The 17,104-nt window shown below is 41.4% G+C and overlaps 2 protein-coding genes across 3 annotated transcripts in view; one reads left to right on the plus strand and one right to left on the minus strand.

The window, feature by feature from the left end:
• cep350 (centrosomal protein 350) overlaps positions 1-14,503 on the minus strand; it is a 34,205-nt gene extending 19,702 nt beyond the window's left edge. For both annotated transcript variants that reach the window (XM_040128155.1, XM_040128154.1), the window contains exons 1-15: positions 14,164-14,503; positions 11,607-11,695; positions 11,391-11,434; positions 11,114-11,222; positions 10,845-11,010; positions 9,229-9,890; positions 8,956-9,069; positions 8,471-8,602; positions 6,336-6,455; positions 4,118-4,860; positions 3,817-3,935; positions 1,953-2,983; positions 1,391-1,532; positions 948-1,117; positions 594-777 (exon numbers count right to left, since the gene is read on the minus strand). In XM_040128155.1, the coding sequence (XP_039984089.1) occupies positions 594-777; positions 948-1,117; positions 1,391-1,532; positions 1,953-2,983; positions 3,817-3,935; positions 4,118-4,860; positions 6,336-6,455; positions 8,471-8,602; positions 8,956-9,069; positions 9,229-9,890; positions 10,845-11,010; positions 11,114-11,222; positions 11,391-11,434; positions 11,607-11,691 (3,821 nt within the window). In that variant the 5' untranslated portion in view covers positions 11,692-11,695; positions 14,164-14,503. The remainder of the gene's footprint in view (positions 1-593; positions 778-947; positions 1,118-1,390; positions 1,533-1,952; positions 2,984-3,816; positions 3,936-4,117; positions 4,861-6,335; positions 6,456-8,470; positions 8,603-8,955; positions 9,070-9,228; positions 9,891-10,844; positions 11,011-11,113; positions 11,223-11,390; positions 11,435-11,606; positions 11,696-14,163) is intronic.
• A 1,834-nt stretch (positions 14,504-16,337) lies between these two features.
• LOC120790563 (voltage-dependent R-type calcium channel subunit alpha-1E) overlaps positions 16,338-17,104 on the plus strand; it is a 100,424-nt gene continuing 99,657 nt past the window's right edge. Inside the window, exon 1 of the mRNA XM_040128225.1 lies at positions 16,338-16,444. Within this exon, the coding sequence (XP_039984159.1) occupies positions 16,367-16,444 (78 nt within the window). The 5' untranslated portion in view covers positions 16,338-16,366. The remainder of the gene's footprint in view (positions 16,445-17,104) is intronic.

Consider the following 17,104-nt stretch of genomic DNA (forward strand, 5'->3'; position numbering starts at 1 on the left):
CTGAGATGACCCAATGCTGAAAATATTCCATTCATCCCTGGGTGCACATCGATTTTAAAATTTCATTTCAGTTTAGCTAGGAAATACTTAGAGGAACAAACAGTGTGGCTGGTGTGGCTTTACAGCTTAATATCCATATCACTTTAACTAAAGTTTCAATTTATCACAAAATTGATAAATTAAATAAGTGTCAGGAAATAAGAAATACCATCATGCTATGATATATGACTCTAAAAGAAACAGCTATAACCTACCTTGTCTAAAGTAAGCCAATAGTACGACCACTATTCCCACACAGTGGTGTTGCCCTGAAGGTTACTGAAAACCCAGAGGAAGGAAATACCAGAGACAACTGGATGAGTGGGTAATTTAAACTTGTGGGAACACCACTCACCATTCATCCACTTCTCTGATATCACTGTACAGATGATTCAGTTTGGTATCTTAGAGATACTCTTAATTGAAAAACACTCAGAGAGGAACCCTGCAGGTGGAAAGTTGTTATTTTTTTTTTTTTTTTCAACTTTTACACCATTCTGCTAAATCAAAAATAACAACCCCCCTCTTTGATGTAGTCTCCCGAAGTTCATTACCTTTGGTGAGAATACCCTGAAGTTTCTCCTAAAGTGTCACTGGAGTGGACACTCTTGGCCTGGCTGTGGGCAGAGTTTTTGTCTGAGCCTCTCTTCCTGGAGTCAGAGGATAGGGCCTCTGAGGGGGGTGAGCAGGTGCTCCTCTGCTCCTCCACCAGAGTGGCATCACTCTGGTCTGATGTGCCTGCAGAGGAATGGAGTTATATTGTTAAATTGTGCAGCAGAGGGATTTGTCATTGCAAAAACACAGCATATGGCCATACAGAGATAAATTCCTTTATTTGCTTTTACATTAAAAAATATGTCGAAATTCAGACTCCTAACAGAAAATTATACAAAAATATTGATTCTCACCTCTTTTTCTGGTAGAGTGTTTAGAGAGGGGTGAGGAGCCAGAGGTTGAACCAGAGGAGAGATGTGGTGAGTGAATAGATGAGTGAAAGGATGAATTGTGGGAACCGATGCCTCCTGTACTTTTCTCATAAGGAGACCTCCTCATCAGCTCCTCAAAGTGACTGTTCACACTGACAGAGTGGGGAGAGAAAAGTATGATCAAATCACTTTTAGATCAAATCAGGTTCTTTGATACAACACAAAAAAACCCCACACATAAACAGTATGTCTTGTGTTTGTGCTGGTTATCCTCATTCTAAAATCCCTGCAAGGAAAAATCTGTGATCTCTTGAATACAAGGGAAGATTACCGTCTGAGAGGCTCATGAGCTTTCAATTTGTGTGACATGAATACCACCTAGTGGTCACTTTAAAACATACCGTATGTGCATGTTTTTCTTTTACCTGGGTGAATTGGACCCTCTCCTTAACTGGCTTGTGGCTCTGCTGCTATGTGATGACACAAAGTCATCTTCATAGATTGCTGCATCGCCGAGGCCATTTCCAGAGTACAAAGAAGGGGCAGAGGGAGAATTCCTCTCACTCACTATAGGACATGGTGGACACAAAACAGACAGAATAGGAATATTTATGACATTTCTGACTGACTGTCAGTATGTTGAACGTATTGTTAGTACGACCACTACAGTTTAAATATGACAAAAATTGTATGTAGCTCTTACGGTTACATCTTTACTAAATGTAACTGGCAGATCGCGGGTTACACAGATACAAAGTCTATGGCTAAGCTTCTTTTTTTTCCGGAGTTGGCCAAAAATACTATAAGTAACAATAACAGAAAAACAAAACAAAACAAAACAAAACTTCCTCAACTGTTCATAAATTCACAGACAGTGAGGATTTTGTCAGACAAGACACAGATTATGTCTCATCACCCGCATCTAGTACGGAAAATTCAACTGACATATTTTCCTCGGAATGGAAAGGCAATCATATGTAAACTAACCTTTAGCATGGCCATGAAGGTTCTTAGTGAAAATGTTGATTACGCTTAAAGGGCTTCCTTTGTTCAGCTCTTCCCAGGCTGCTCTACTGTTGTCCTGCTGAGCAAATGGGGAGCTGAGCGCTGAACACCTTGCTGCCTCCCTCTGGAAGTCAGACAGCCGCTGGTAATCCCGTCTTTGGCTGGCACAGTAGTCCACTGCCTCCAGGCGATCTGCTGGTCTAAGTATACAATTGCTGGAGGGGTGGGGAGGGCTTGCCTCATCCTCTGAAAAACTCCCTTCACTCAGTATGGGACCCTCACTGATGGAACCGGCACTTGAGTCATGGAGATCTGTCTGATTCTGTTCCTTGTCATAGCCTCTCCTTTGTCCCATTTTATCCATTATTTCTACCTTCTCCAAGCCATTGACTAATGTCCTCCTGTCTTGTGCATAACTGTTAAGAATGGGCCCTGTTACATCACCAGAAGTTGTTTGTGGATTGGTCAAATTGGTGTGTGTACCCTTCCTTTCTTTCTGTCCCCTGAGGGTGTGCCGATTGCCTGTTTCTGGAAGAGCTGTGCTATTATATGAACTATGACCTGTGCTAGTCAAAATCCTCTGGATCCTTAATGTCGCATCATTTTCCATGGCAGCTGTTTCTGCCCAGCATCCATCATCAAAATTAGCCAGAGTGGGCCGAGGAGACAAAATAGTGTCCATGTCCACTGACGTTGTTGTACCGTAGTTGATCCCTTCCCCAGCAAGCTTCCGGGCCTCACTCTCTATACGACTGGAGAGTGATGCAGCCGTGGCCTTGAGGGCCTCAATGCGGGACATCTTGGAACGTGACATGTTGGAAGGTGCTGTTGCTGGCCGCTGGGTGTGTTTGATGTCGCCAGTTGCCACTGCTGTCTCCAGCTTGAGAAGCTGAGAGAGAAGAGGGTCACCAAAAGGAGCTAGCATACTGCTGCTGGGACCAGCTGTGGGTCGAACAGCAGGGCTCAGGTGGTCAGGCTGAAGCAAAGCGGCAACTCCAACATCCGGATCATTCCTGCAACAGTGAGAGCAACAAAGAATGGAGAAGTTAATATTAGAGAGAAAAAGATGTAAACAGCCTGCTTTAAATCAATGATCAAACTAAGGATATTAAAGTGTTTTCATCATGTTTGCTACAAAAGGTAAGCAAACAAGAGATCTTTCATTATACACACCCATAATGTTTGCAAACAAGATATTAACAGCCATTTGGGGTATTTAGTGTGCTTTAAAACATTTTTTCCTTGACATTTGTGTCTCTATTCTCCGCAAAAACAACTGAATGTATTGTAATATAATCTCTCTTGTAGCTACTGTTTTGAATAAATGTATTCACCGGCCTAATACGTAACTGTTAAACTGTGTAACTGGTAAAGAGCACAATGATGTATTCTTTTGCAAAATCATAAAAGGACCAAACATAACTGGATGGAAAACAAAAAATCAGAACAATCATAATCCATCCATATACACAGAGGAAAATGATTATACGCCCATATATTTATTTCCAGTTAGTTATCAAGATCTTCTTTCATGCTTCTAAAATTAAAGCAGTGACTGCAAAAGTGCCCTACAGTGTTTTTGATTAATCCTGTACTAAAATGCAGAGAAAAAAAGTCTTTGGGGCACTTGCAAGGGGTGTGCATAAGAACAAAAGGTTTCTCTGTTTAGTACAGTCAGGTGATTCCACGCAAACCTTATTTCCAAGAGATACAACAATGTGTGTACTTGCAAGGAGTTGTTTGTTTTTTATCTGTGAGGATAAATCTGAGTGTAGGGAGGCTGTTCTTCTAGAGAGTTAGTGAGCAAAGCGGGCAGTTTTTTGAGCATGTGTGTGCAAGTGTGCACCTGGATAATGGAGGAGGTGGCTGATCATTTAAAGACCAATCACTGCTTGATGGGCTCTGCGGTGCATCTAGTCTTTTGTTCTCTTTGTCTGACTCTCCAGAGGGCTGGTACATCGGTCTCTGTCGAAGAACACGTTAAAACACGTTAAGAAGCAGGCACTGAGGACACTGATAAAAATCCCATTTTTTTTCCCTTACGGATGTGATAAGTTTATTAACTAATTTCACTTAGTTAATCATTCTACCCAATACAGTTTTCATATGTTAACAAGGTGACCACGTTTTATGTGTATGTACAATACCATTTGACTAGAAGGAGCAGCAGGCTGCGTCTGTGTGGCCTCCTTGCCAAGCTGGGCCTCCTCCAGCAACAGTTTGTTGTAGGTCTCCTGTAGCCGCTTTTGTACAGGGGCCACAGACACCTCGCTGGGAAGAGCCACTACTTTAGCAACTTCTCTTTGCTTCCTGTAGAGCTCCTGCAGTCTCTGGTTTCTCCTCTCTGCCTCCTCCTTCATTGCCCTCTTCTCCTCTGCCTGACGCCTCTTTCTCTCCTCTTGTTGCCGGGCAATATACTGGCGAACGGTATCTGCATCATAGTGTCGCTTTTTGTGCCCTGCGTCAGCCATGTTGACAGCCTCTGGCCGGCGTGTAGCGGGGCTGGCACTGCGGCATCCTCTTGAGGAGCTACCTGTGACCACAGTAGCTCCCCAAGCAGACACTGGAGTCCTTGTTCGTGACCCCGATCCCCCTCTCCCTCTCCTACAACTGATCCCACCCCGGGACTTTTGACGGGCCCTCTCCTCCTTCTCAGCTGCTTTACATTCCAGCTGCAGATCGTCCAGTATACCCTGAATGTCTGCTGACAACAAGTCTGTGCTTACACCAACTGGCACCTTGTCCTGAGCTGCACACAAGGGGGTAGATGTGGTTGTGGAGTGGCTTTTAGATTGCCCCCGAAAACCACTGCGAGGCCTTTCTGTGCTGTTAGGGCGAGATCGTCGGTTTGATTCTGAGCGTGGGTCTGAACTGGAGCGGTGACGGGAAGCTGGTGGACATGTACAGAAAGGCAAGATGTTACAGTTGGTAACTGGTAATAAACTAGATTATGGAAATAAACAAACACACATTACATAGAGCGTACTGCTAAACAGATTCAGTGGTAGACAAAGTCTTAAAGACAAAAAATTTCAACTTTGCCATAATTATTCAAACTTAATCAAAAGTATGAGTGTGATTAGGTTTTACATTTTTAATTCTAAAAGTCTGCTTTGCTGTTTATCAATGATCAATGTCTTTAATAAACAGGTTCATCAAAGCTCAAAAAACAATGAATGCCCCAACATGTGACTGCAGAAAAACAAAAAAAAACAAACAAAGAAACCCGAAAAAAAAAAAAAACTCGGAAACTAAAGCACTAGACCCAGAAAAAAAAAAAAAAAATGCACATACTAAATAAGGCTGGGGGGGGGTTGCCATGGCAACTCTAATCTGGGCCAAATTGAAAATTCCCAACTAGATTTTACAGTATCTAATCCAGACAGTGGTGTTTTTTTTTTTTTTTTTTGAGAACATGGCTGTAGTGAGCCTCATTGCCTCTCCCTGCCCAAATCTGCCATTCACCAGGGTACATGCTGTCTGCACTGGGGCAACCTCTGGAAATCAGGCCTTGTCTGATTGTGCATTCAACCAGGACAGCCAGTCAATCTCTATTCCTTCCGGTCAATGGTACCCAGTACTGATGCAGATAGCAAAGACAGGGGTAGATATAAATAGTGTGTGTGTATGAGAGTGTGAGACAGAATTTATGACTGTATGAGTTCAACAGCAGCAATAGGCTCTTTATTTATTATTGATGCTTTTGTTTTCAGTCTTGCTGTCCAACAGTGGGTCTCCGACATACAAAACCCTAAAAGAACCTAGGGATCATTTATTTCATACTATGTTACATGGATAAACTCCACTACAAGTAACAGCACCCAGTACATAAATTTATGTTTAATGTTAAAGATCAGCAGCAACATGAGAAAACAGATTTGAGTAAATTGAGGACACGATGTCTGAAAGACGGGGAAGGGGGAAGTAAAAGTCAAGAGTAAAACCTAATTTACACCTCAGTGATTAAGTCTTGTTCTACATGCCACTGGACGTAAATAATGTAGAAAGAATGTCTAGCTGCTACGTTTTGAGTAGGTCTTTAAGCCCTAGTAGAAAGCGGATCACCTATCCAGTCTGTGTCCTTTTTACTTTCTTTCTACCTCTTGACAGCAGTTGTCAAAAGTGGAAGAGGACCAGTGGACAAATGGTTACAGGGTTACAGGTAAGCTGAGTCCCCTGTTGGTATCATGAAATGGGCTAACATAGCAACACTAGACAGGGTTGTAGTAACATGCATATTTTGTCTATATCTATATCTAGATTTATATATAGATATCTCTCTCTCTATATCTATCTATCTATCTATCTATCTATCTATAAAAAAAAAAAAAAACAAAGGTAAGAATTTAGGTCTCCAGGTCCCACCTGTTCTGCTCAGTCCATCAGCTTCATGGGGACTGTCCTCCTCCCTGGGCAACTTGGGAACTGGACCCAGTACCATCTTTACCAGCTTCTGGCCGTCCCGCCATGATGCAGGACTAATCACTGCAGAGAAACAGAAAATTAACACTGTTGTTGTTGTCAATGAAGAGCATTGCACTTCAATATAGTTCATGCTGACTTCATGTGTTAGCATATATATATATATATATATATATATATATATATATTATATATATATATATATATTATATACACACACACACACACACACACACACACACACACACACACACACACACACACACACACACACACACACACACACACACACACACACACACACACACACACACACACACACACACACACACACACACTATGTAGACATGCCCCCACCAGAGCAGACTCATATGTACATAAACAAACATAAATGCAGGCGAACGGAAAAGAAACAAGAAAAGCATTTGATAGACTAGGTGCATAGCTTTAGTAAGATCAATTTAAATGGTCACTTAACCCAAACCTACTAATATGAAAAAGATTATGAGACTCCGATTCTGGTTACTTTTTTCAAGTTACTGAAGTTGCTGTGTGGCAGAGGTAATGAAACAAAGGAACTTGCAGTTTACCCACAAGCCCCTGTGTAGATTATTTTCCTTGCCCCTAGTAACAATCTGGCAGATACATTTGCTTTTATTTCACACAGCTTTCCCGTCAATCTCTGTTTCTTGGTTTTATGCCACCAGCCCAGTACAATGAGTGTGAGTAGAATTTCATTTGTGTTGCTAAGAGCATTGGAAAATTACATTTCGAAAACAGCTATTTCTTTTTACTTGGAATAATCTCTACAGCACTTTTCACTATGACTGTATTATGCCGAAGAGCAGTTCCTGGTAATGAAGATGTACATCCGCTAACCCAGCAGCTGTTTGTACTAGTTGGATGAGCCAACTGAACCTGGCCACAGATTTCAGAGGGCTATTTATAGTACTGTGGCAGCGAGACCAGCTAGACTTGAGAGGTAACACAAAAGTTTGAAGAAACACAAGAAGACACCAGTGACAGAGTGAAAAAGAGCTAGAACACAGGAGATAGATATTTTACAGTCAGTTTTCAGGATGTCTAGATCTCATCTTTTTTTTGTACTGTATTTTTCAGCAGTTTTTGCTATGCGACTGAATCATTCATTGAGATGATCAAGCCATACCGACTTCATTACACATCAAGAAAATGCCTCTCTTTGTGTCCAGGTCTACACAGACAGAGGTCAAGATAGCTAGTGATCATGTTTACATGTGTGCCTATGGAAGAATCTTTGCGAATAAGGAGAGAGTTGTTTCCTCAGCTTTCAATGGGTATGCTATCCCCAGGTTACCACAGTATGTAGCTATGAGTCTTCTGTGTGGGTGACGGTATGCTACTTGCTTGTCACAAACTGCATGTCATACATACTGGACATTTCTTCAGGGATTAGAGTCTTAACACAACCTCAAAAGCCAGCAATTGCTCTAGTTCATGTACTGGAACACACAGAGGCCTGGTATGGGACAACTGAGTATGTGGAAAGAACACACCGAAGGCTGTAGTTCGAACGCTGGTCTTTGCTGTCTGTTTGAGGAATTAGTTAACATTAACTCATGTGCATTAAAATAAAATAAAATTCATATTTTGGATTGGGTGATGTTTGTCTTGCATGCTAACAAAGTTAGCACATTATGAGACTGTCTTATACTCAGTGTGTTTACATTCGCCAAAAGACTAACCAATGAGATAAGCCAAATGATTACTGAACTGAAATCAGCAAAAGCATATGTGCAGGGTAAAATCACAACAAAATATATAATCTATAATCCATCTTTACATAAAGATAGAAAGAAATAAAGAAAAAAGCTGACTTATTAAAAGGTGACACACAGTATAGCAGCAAAACCAGTTGAGAAAATGCTTATAACCGCAGAGATAGTTCAACAATTGAAGTTCTTGGTTTTTGAGCGTATTCACTGACCCATGACAAAATCCTGCCAGACTGTTCCACATGCTTAGCTTTCCTACTGTCATTAATTAAAATTAGATCAGAGGGTGGGTTGGTCCTCACACATAAAAGAGGATTATTATACCTGGTGTTGCATTTAGGTCAGAGGAAGGGACAGCTCTGTGGACCTTCCTGACTGGTTTGGGAGGCCTCCTCTCTTTGGATCTGTCTGTTCTCTGTTCCCTCTGCTGCTGGTGATGCCTGGATCTGGTGCTCTCTGTACAAAAATGACACATGCAGAGAATAACCAACTAAGCAAAACAAGGCTATGAGCATTGAACATGTTTGTTTATGCAATAATTATCATATTTATCCACTCTTTGGAAAAAAGATGACAGAATATTTCTGCTTCTGACTGATCGATACAATTGTGTTTTCCATATACTATATATATATTTATTTGAGCACTGTCCAAATAGATTTTACCCTATCCAACTGTTTTCCTTGCAGATAAAGGTCAGAAAAACAACAAATAAACAAAAAAAAACTGTGACACCGTGGTCATATCAGAAAATTCTACAAATAAGGAAGGATAGCCATGAGAAGAAAAGCTTTGTGTTCTGTGTTTACCAGCAAACTGTCGTGACAGGTCTCTGTATATTTCTCTGCTGAGGTTATGAAACTCCTCCTCCTTCCAAATTTTCCCATCAGGTGTCCGGATCTTTGTCTCAGTACTGTTGAAACCTGATAGTAAAAGAATTGAAGATTCAAGCTGAAGCATCATGTTTCCTACGAAGTGGCTCAAATCTGTATTCACGGAACACTAAGCCATCGTTTCACGTATCATTTTTTCAAACAAGTGAGAAAGGTAAAAGTGTTGGATGAATCCTATAGTCAAGATACCTCTGTATATAGGTGCAGGCGGCGCAGCTGCTACTTTCCGTATTTTAGCCGTTGGCATGTTGCTGATGCCAGCATTGTTACTCCCCACAGATGCAGTAATAGGCTGTTCCAGAACACCCAGCAGCTTCTCTCTCTCTGCAGCCTCCTCCACATGTTGTCTCTGCCTTCGAATACGCTCTTTGAGCTTCTCCAGTTTATCATCAGGCTGATGTCGCCTTAGGTTCTCCAATCGCTGGGAAGCTGAGCCAGGGCTGGTGGAGGGACTGTTCTCCCCTCGGCGCATGGAGCCTGGGGCTGGAGCTAGACATGGGCTTGATTCTTGGCTCACCATGCCAAGTTGTGCTTTGGGAGTGCTTTCCTCCGTAGTCCCCTCCCTTACAGGGGCTCTTACACCTGTGAGATGTGACTGGTTTCCAATAGTCCTCAGGGTGTCCAGGGCTGGCTGGTCATTGAGGTAGCGGACCTCGGTGCTCGCCAGAGCTGAGGAGTGTGTGCTGTCCAGGTCCCTGTCCGTCTGCTTGTCCCTGGTGTCCCTCTGGTAGACCAGCTGGCTAAGCAGAGGATCTGAGGGAGGCAGAGAGGATGGGTACGAAGACCCTGGCATAGACTGCAGGCTGTAGGACTCCAGCTGAGAGGATGGATGTGGTGGAGGGGTGGCCTCTCTGGACAAAAAACCAGATTACATGGGATCAGGAAGAAGATCAAGATTTACTCTTAATTTACTGAGTGTACAGAGGAACACATTTATGAGTGGTCAAAGGGAAGAGGAGGAGGTAGTGACATATTCACTCAAGATGTCACTGTAGCTTAATGATTAAAAATGTATAAAATTTATAACAGAAATGAAATAGAAGTGCTAAATTTTTAAATTATGGTAATGCGAATCTTACACTGCCCTCATTGACTGACAAAATTGTACAATATTACTACCAGTGGATCTCCAAGTATAATAACATCAAAAAGTCATTTAAGTATCATGGAATATTATGTACATTTCTGGGTACTAGTAAAACATAACAAAAATTTCTGACATTTCATTTAAAAAACTTGTCTGGTTTAACAATTGAAATTCACATAGTGAAGTTGTTAGAAATAAAACACTTGTCACTTACATAATATACTGTAGAAGTGCAACATATTCACATTTGAAACCAGTAATTCTGTTACACTGAGTGAAATTACTAGAGACAAACCTTTAAGGTTTGGCAGTAATACTGCAATTGCTGGAGCCTTGAGCTACTGAAGTATCTGTAATTTATTCAGCTGCGAGCAATTCAGTGGGGATGTAAAGAACATATCGGTTCTGAATAGATGTCTTCAAATCAAAGAGCACTGGGGACTGAATGTTATTTAGGTGAAAGAGCTCTTCTGATGTATCACGTTTAAACAATGAGCTGACGCAATAATTAAAATGAAAATATAACAGGCCAGGTGGGCAATAAAGTCTCATTCAGTTGTCACTGAACACACAGACACACACACACCCACACACAAAACACAGAATGACTACACTGGTATTGTTTTCATATCATTTAAAATAGTAATATTAATGACATTGCTTTGGTATGCATGTTTTTTAAAAGCTTTATGCCTTTTGTTTCATAAATGCGTTTCACCTGTATGAGGCCAGCGGTTCCCTGAACTCTACGCTGTTGTTCCTGCAGACGTTGCTGTCCTGGGTAGTATTTCTCAGTGGGCTGCGAGAGCTGCTCTTTTCTTGACTTTGCTGACTACGCCCCCTGCGCTTTGAAGACCCTCCGTTGTCATCAGCTTGTTGCCCATCTGACAACATAGAGGTCAATGTTATAGTGGTAAATATAACATAGAATTTAACTAATCATAATGCCATTTACAAATTATCGCTTTACATTTTGGAATAACTCACCCCTGCAGCAGACCGTCCTGGACAATTTCTCCTTGTGGGGCTCCATGACTGAGTCCAGGAGAACCCCTGTCCCTGGAACTGCCTCTAGATGGTTTTCTATATGCCGCAACTACACAGAAAAAGTACATGTCAGACTCCTTGGGTTATGAAGGGGGGGGGGGGTCATTATTATTAGACATTGCAAACTGCATTCCATCACTTCTATGGAATGGCATTTTTTTTCTTAAAGGCTGACATAAAGAGCCATTCATCAGAACACTGTTTCAGGTGTACTTACAGCAGCTTTGGACTGAGGCAAAATTTTCCATCCAGTTGTGAGCTCTGAAAAAGAGGAAGAAAATTAAAATCCAGTATAACATTTAAGAGAGAACCTTTTTGCTATGTAAAAAAAAAAAAAACAAACCTCATATGACACATCTAAATTATGAATTTCAAATAAAGTGTGAACACTGCGAATAAACACTACTACAACTGAACTGTAACTTTTACACACCCGTGCCAATATTGTGATCAGTAAGCTGCTGAGCAGAGCTTTTAAGAGACACCTCAGTCCTCCTGCTGCTCCTCATCTCTCCCATTCACCTGTAGCCAAGATCAGAAAGGCAAATAATGAATACCAATACTGAGCAAATGTTAAGGCGTCGTGAATGTGACCAACACAAAAAGTCATTAAAAATATATTGTATAATATTGTACTATCATAAAGTATTCCATATCCACAATCTGCAGACAAAGCCAAAGAAATCTCAGCAATTAGACAGATAAAACCAAAAATTTTAACTGAAACGGAAAAAAAAGGAACAACAAGCAGAAAGAGAAAGCATCAAGCATTTTCAAACAAAAAACTGACTTGGAGAGAAACAAGTATTAGAGATAAACAAATGAAACAGCGAGCTTCGATTTATGCCCAGCATATGAACAAATAAAAATACACAAACACTATGTGATATAGACTCACTATTACGCCAGCTTTTTAACAGCAGATTAATGCCAAACTGCCATTTAAAAGAGGTTTTACAACAACACATTCCTCAAAATATTTCCAGGAGAAAAGGTAAACAGAACTAAAGATTGTCACACATCATCCATGTGATGTTTACTTAAAACACCTGTAATGCTAGAGTATGGCCCCACCTAGATACCAGTCTCACCAAGTCAACTGCAAAATATGTTTAACAGGTTTTTTTCTGATTAGGGAACACCCTTCCTGAGACAATACTGCATCAATTTACTTACAACTTTGCCACTTTAATCAGTTAATTATCACATTGATCTATATAACTATAATCTATATAATCTATTTAACAGCCCTTGAGTCATAAGTATTTTTTCAGAAGTCAAACCTCTTACTCAACACGTAACACAGCCTTGAGGGATCACATCAGGCAGAGAAAACAAACAGGAATTAAACTAATGCTTCTGCCTCAACAGAATTTCTTAGTAACAGCCCTCTCTATTAGCATATGGCCATTAACCGATGACCGCGGTTATATGATCTAATCAACGATACAGCCAGTGTGAGTTAAATTGTGTTTATTAAATCAGGCAACAGACAGCAGCCTGTGTCTTTCCTTTTATCTGAATCCAGATGGGTCTGAATCCAAAAAACTTCTTCTAGGAGCGCCAAAGGCAGCTTTAATGATATACCGTTAAACTATATGTAATTTTAGTAAATGTATACAAAGAACTAACGTTGTCAAGTTGTCACCTTGACAATCCAGATCAGCTGACGTTAGGACTTCACATTGAAAAGGGCACACGCCAGCATTACATGAGACACTTCTCTGCTAAAAGCTAACTCAGTGGATAACGTTTTGAGGACAAATTTCCTGCCGATGTTAGCCTCCACCGCCAGCTGATTCGTTCAAATGAACAACCAAAGAGTCTAACCGCTGCAGGCTTGATACAGGACTGTAGTACTGCATATCGGTCCTGTGTTGCTGTCAAAGTAAACCCACCCGGTTCCAGCATTTAGTCACCATGAAGTTTTTTTTAACGAAAATATATTTTAATTACAAACTCCTCGACGGGGAGAGGAACCCATCGGCGACCTATCAGGAGAAGAAAAAATGATGTCGGGCGTGCGTTAAGTGACAAAACACACCATTTTCCCGATGGAGTGCGGGTAATTTCCATTAAAGCAAATACAACCCGTGTAAAGCCAACATGGCGCATAATTTCGTCTTCGCTCACCGGTTGCAGCGCCGCTCAGCAGCAGTTGCCCGGTGCTTTTACTTACAGATGGTCGCAACATTACCAAAGAAACTCATGTAGGGACATGGACTTTTGCATTACAGATTTCGACCACTACAGTCACCACTGTGCAATAGGCTGCTTGGCACCAACGCAGGAGTCGGGTGATGAAGAAATAATGTGCCACCTTTGACTTTACATGGGGTGTATTGACTTTAACTGTAATCACATTCTCTTCACCGTAGTAAGTTGTTTTTATAACTTTACATCCATCTGGCATCATCGTGTTGTCCCCGGATAGGTCGCTGAGAAATTAAACTCCTATTCAGTGGCTTTATATTTTTAACATTATTTTGTAAAACAGCGATAGCCTGAAATAGGTGGGTTCACACTGATGGTTCATCGGGACCTGTACAAGGGCTGCTCTGTCGTTGACGCTGTTATCATTGTATAAATTAAACTATAACGATACTAAATGAAACAGCAAGTAAAGGCCATTGAACTTCCCGTTTCAAAGAGGAATAACCCGTGTAAAGGGATACGACTAAAACACCCTGTCCAGGAATTACTCACAACACAATCCATCGTTAATCTACTTTCGAGTGTGAACTAACAACCAGGGTATTGCTGTCTTTTAAAGACCTTAATATTATTTAAACAGCCTCAACTTTAACATCCATGTTTGGTTTTCTAGTGCATTCGTTGTATGTCCAAAGATCGTGTCTCCGATTCATTTTAACATCTGACTTCAAGAGGACTTATTTCGAAATTTCTTCGGTCCAGGGAATAGTCGGAGCCGCTAACTCGAGAGTTTGTTAACTTAGCTAAACATCGCTTTGGAGAGACATAACACATACCTTTAGGGAAACGATCCGAGGTGTCTAGATGTTCACATTCATGATGACGTCCTCATGATAAGATAATCCTGACTTCTCCGGACTTCTTCAGTTTCGTTCAGCTGTATGTTTGCTAACGTTAGCAGTTAGCCAGCTAACGTTAGCAAACCAATGTTAGCTCGCAGTTGTGCCAACTAAGCTAGCAACTTTTTCTAGCGACATGCACCCATTGTTGTCGTCTCGGCGATTGTCCAGGCAATCGAATATCCAGGTCAACTCTGAGATTCCTAGAAAGAAGTGTCGCTACCCGCCTCCGAAGTTGCCTTTCCCGGGTCACTATGTTGATGTTTCTCAACGGTGAAACTGGAGTATACAAGACGGGTAGGTAACTGGGAGACCGAAATATCGCGAGTGTTGCACCACGTCAGACATCGGGAAAGCCCCACCCCCGCACACATACACACACACAAAATCACTATTAAAAAAAAGAGTAATATTCATTCGTCATTTGGTTATATGAGTTGTATTAAATTAATCACATTAACCTTCAACTATATATTGACAATCAGGTTGTTGTTGTCTGTCACAGGCTATTGGACCTTTTAATTAATTTGGTAGTTACAGTACAAGTATTGAATTGTCTAAAACTGTTAATATATTATCTTTGCTTTAAAAGCACTGTAGATCAGTGTCCCACTTAAGAATATTTGTTTTTGACATTTTCCTAGAAGCACTTATTAGCATATATGCTCTAGGACTATAATATTTTAACATAAGGTAGATGCAAAGATGTACTGGAAGCTGTAAAGTAGAGTTTTTTTGTTTTCCTCAATAACACATGTTCATGAGTGAGATAAAGACGTCAGGGGATGATAAACAGAGTGAATTCAAGTAAAAAGAAAATATAAAAATGAAAAACTAAAACTATACATGGATGGGTAATTATTATAGAATAAAGCAAATAAATAACATAAAAGAAAAGTTGAAGGTACTGCATGTATTTGCAAGTTTGGCTGGTTTCGCGTCGTTTGAAGTAAGAATGGATTTTATAGTGACTTTATTTTTTAAAATGCCAAAGCAGGTCATAATTAAAAAAAAAAAATTGACTAGTTAGAGCCATTGACTATGAATAGATAGTCTATGGTCAGAACAGACAAAGCAGAAGTTGCTTTATCAATACAGTTTATTTGCGTTTACTGACACCCAGTGGCCAGAGTGCGTATCACACATAGAGACGCATCGCCTTGAACGCTCCACTCTTTCAGAACATTATACCACATCCCACTGAGCCCGAGTCCAGTTCATTTAAGTTGTTTTCATCACAAGACATTGCCTTCCCCTCCCACTGATTTTATTGTGGGTCGAGTTAGGGCTCTGTTTTTATTGGTCCCTATGGTAACAGACGGAGTGCACATTGTAAAAAGGGGAGAAAACAGTCACAGCGTGTGTGCTCCGCTGCTCACAGTCATAAATACATAAACTGCAGTGCAGCCTGTTACGGACGCGCGAAGGCAGAGATTCAGGTCTCCGGGTTATGGCCGCTCGTTTGACCACGCAGGGGGCAACAAGTAGGTTACCTGCATACTGTGCTGCTGGTGAGCGGCGCGCAGCTGCGTATTCGTTCACGTGGAACTAAGCAAATAGTTACAGGAGACTTAGTTAAGATCCCAAGTGTGTCATACATACAGTAGCGGCTTTTATTAAATTTTTTTTTTTTTTGGTGTTTTCAATAGAAGGTGGTGTAACTGGCAACTGCTCCAATTCCCCCGATTCCCCCTGGTTAGTAACCTGGCACAGTCCTCCCTCTCTCTCTCTCCCTCTCTCTCTCTCTCTCTCTCCCTCTCTCTCAGTGCTGGCAGGGGGATAGTACGGCGGACGTGGTCGCTTCTCCTGCCACATTTTCATTTTTCCGCGGAAAGGTGAGCGAAATGGAAAGGAGCTCTCTCTTTTCAGGTAAGAAATCCCGCGTAATACGTGTCCCCGAAAACAGGTGTTAGTTCTCAACACCGGGCTGCGTTGCGCTCGTCGCCTTACGCGACAGCTGAAGCCTTTTGGCAGAGGTTATGTTTGTGTGCCACCCAGGGGAGCAGGGTGCGGGGAGCGAGGAGCGAGGAGTCTCCCTTCAGTCCTCACTGACAATGCTGATCAGTGAGACAAAGCGAGTGCAGGGTCGCGAAGCTTTTTTTTTTTTTATGTGACTTGAATCATAACAGCCATTGAAAGCATGTTTTTTTTGACTCTGCGGTTCTCAATTCGGCGTTCTTGTTTGTCACTTCTCGCAACAGGACGGGAGGACAGGACAGTGAGTCGCTAGAATCATACCGATACAAGAGGATTCAAATTTTTCAGATTCGCAGTGTTACAGAGTCAGGGACAGAGCAGGTGTCGGCATAAGGGCCACATGGAGGCAGACTTGAATTACTAAGTAGGCCTAGACCAGATAATGACAAAATTTCAAGTGTTGGAAAATAAATCTCCCCTGTTCACTCTCGGACCACGGGCAAGGCAGCGATCATTACCTATCATTAAGGGGGGGAAGGATTAATTAAGATAGCAGAGAAAAATCAAGACTGCATTTGCTGCAGTGAATTTAAAGGAAGTGTGTGTTTGACAAGTTATTGATTGGGTTTTAGATACTCAAATGTCAAGACTTGCTTGTATCATCCATCTATGGAACCTGGCTGTTTGTCTCTGTCTTTGTATTTCTGTATTAACTGGAACATTATCTGGTGGACTTGTGTGTGTGTGTGTTTTTTTTATGATCTTCCTGAAAAATGAAGCCCTGGTAAAGCCTGTAGTGATGTGCTTTGATAACTTATCAGTCAAAACTAGCACAACAGCCTGTTTTCCCAAGTCAATGGAGTTTGACAAAAAAGGAAGAGGCAGTTTGAACAATCAGTGTCTGTGTTATCGATGACAGGATGCTGGAGGCAAACACTGTGTTGCCAGTCCACTTCATCAC

The sequence above is a fragment of the Xiphias gladius genome, chromosome 6, assembly GCF_016859285.1.
Source record: "Xiphias gladius isolate SHS-SW01 ecotype Sanya breed wild chromosome 6, ASM1685928v1, whole genome shotgun sequence".
NCBI lineage: Eukaryota > Metazoa > Chordata > Actinopteri > Istiophoriformes > Xiphiidae > Xiphias > Xiphias gladius.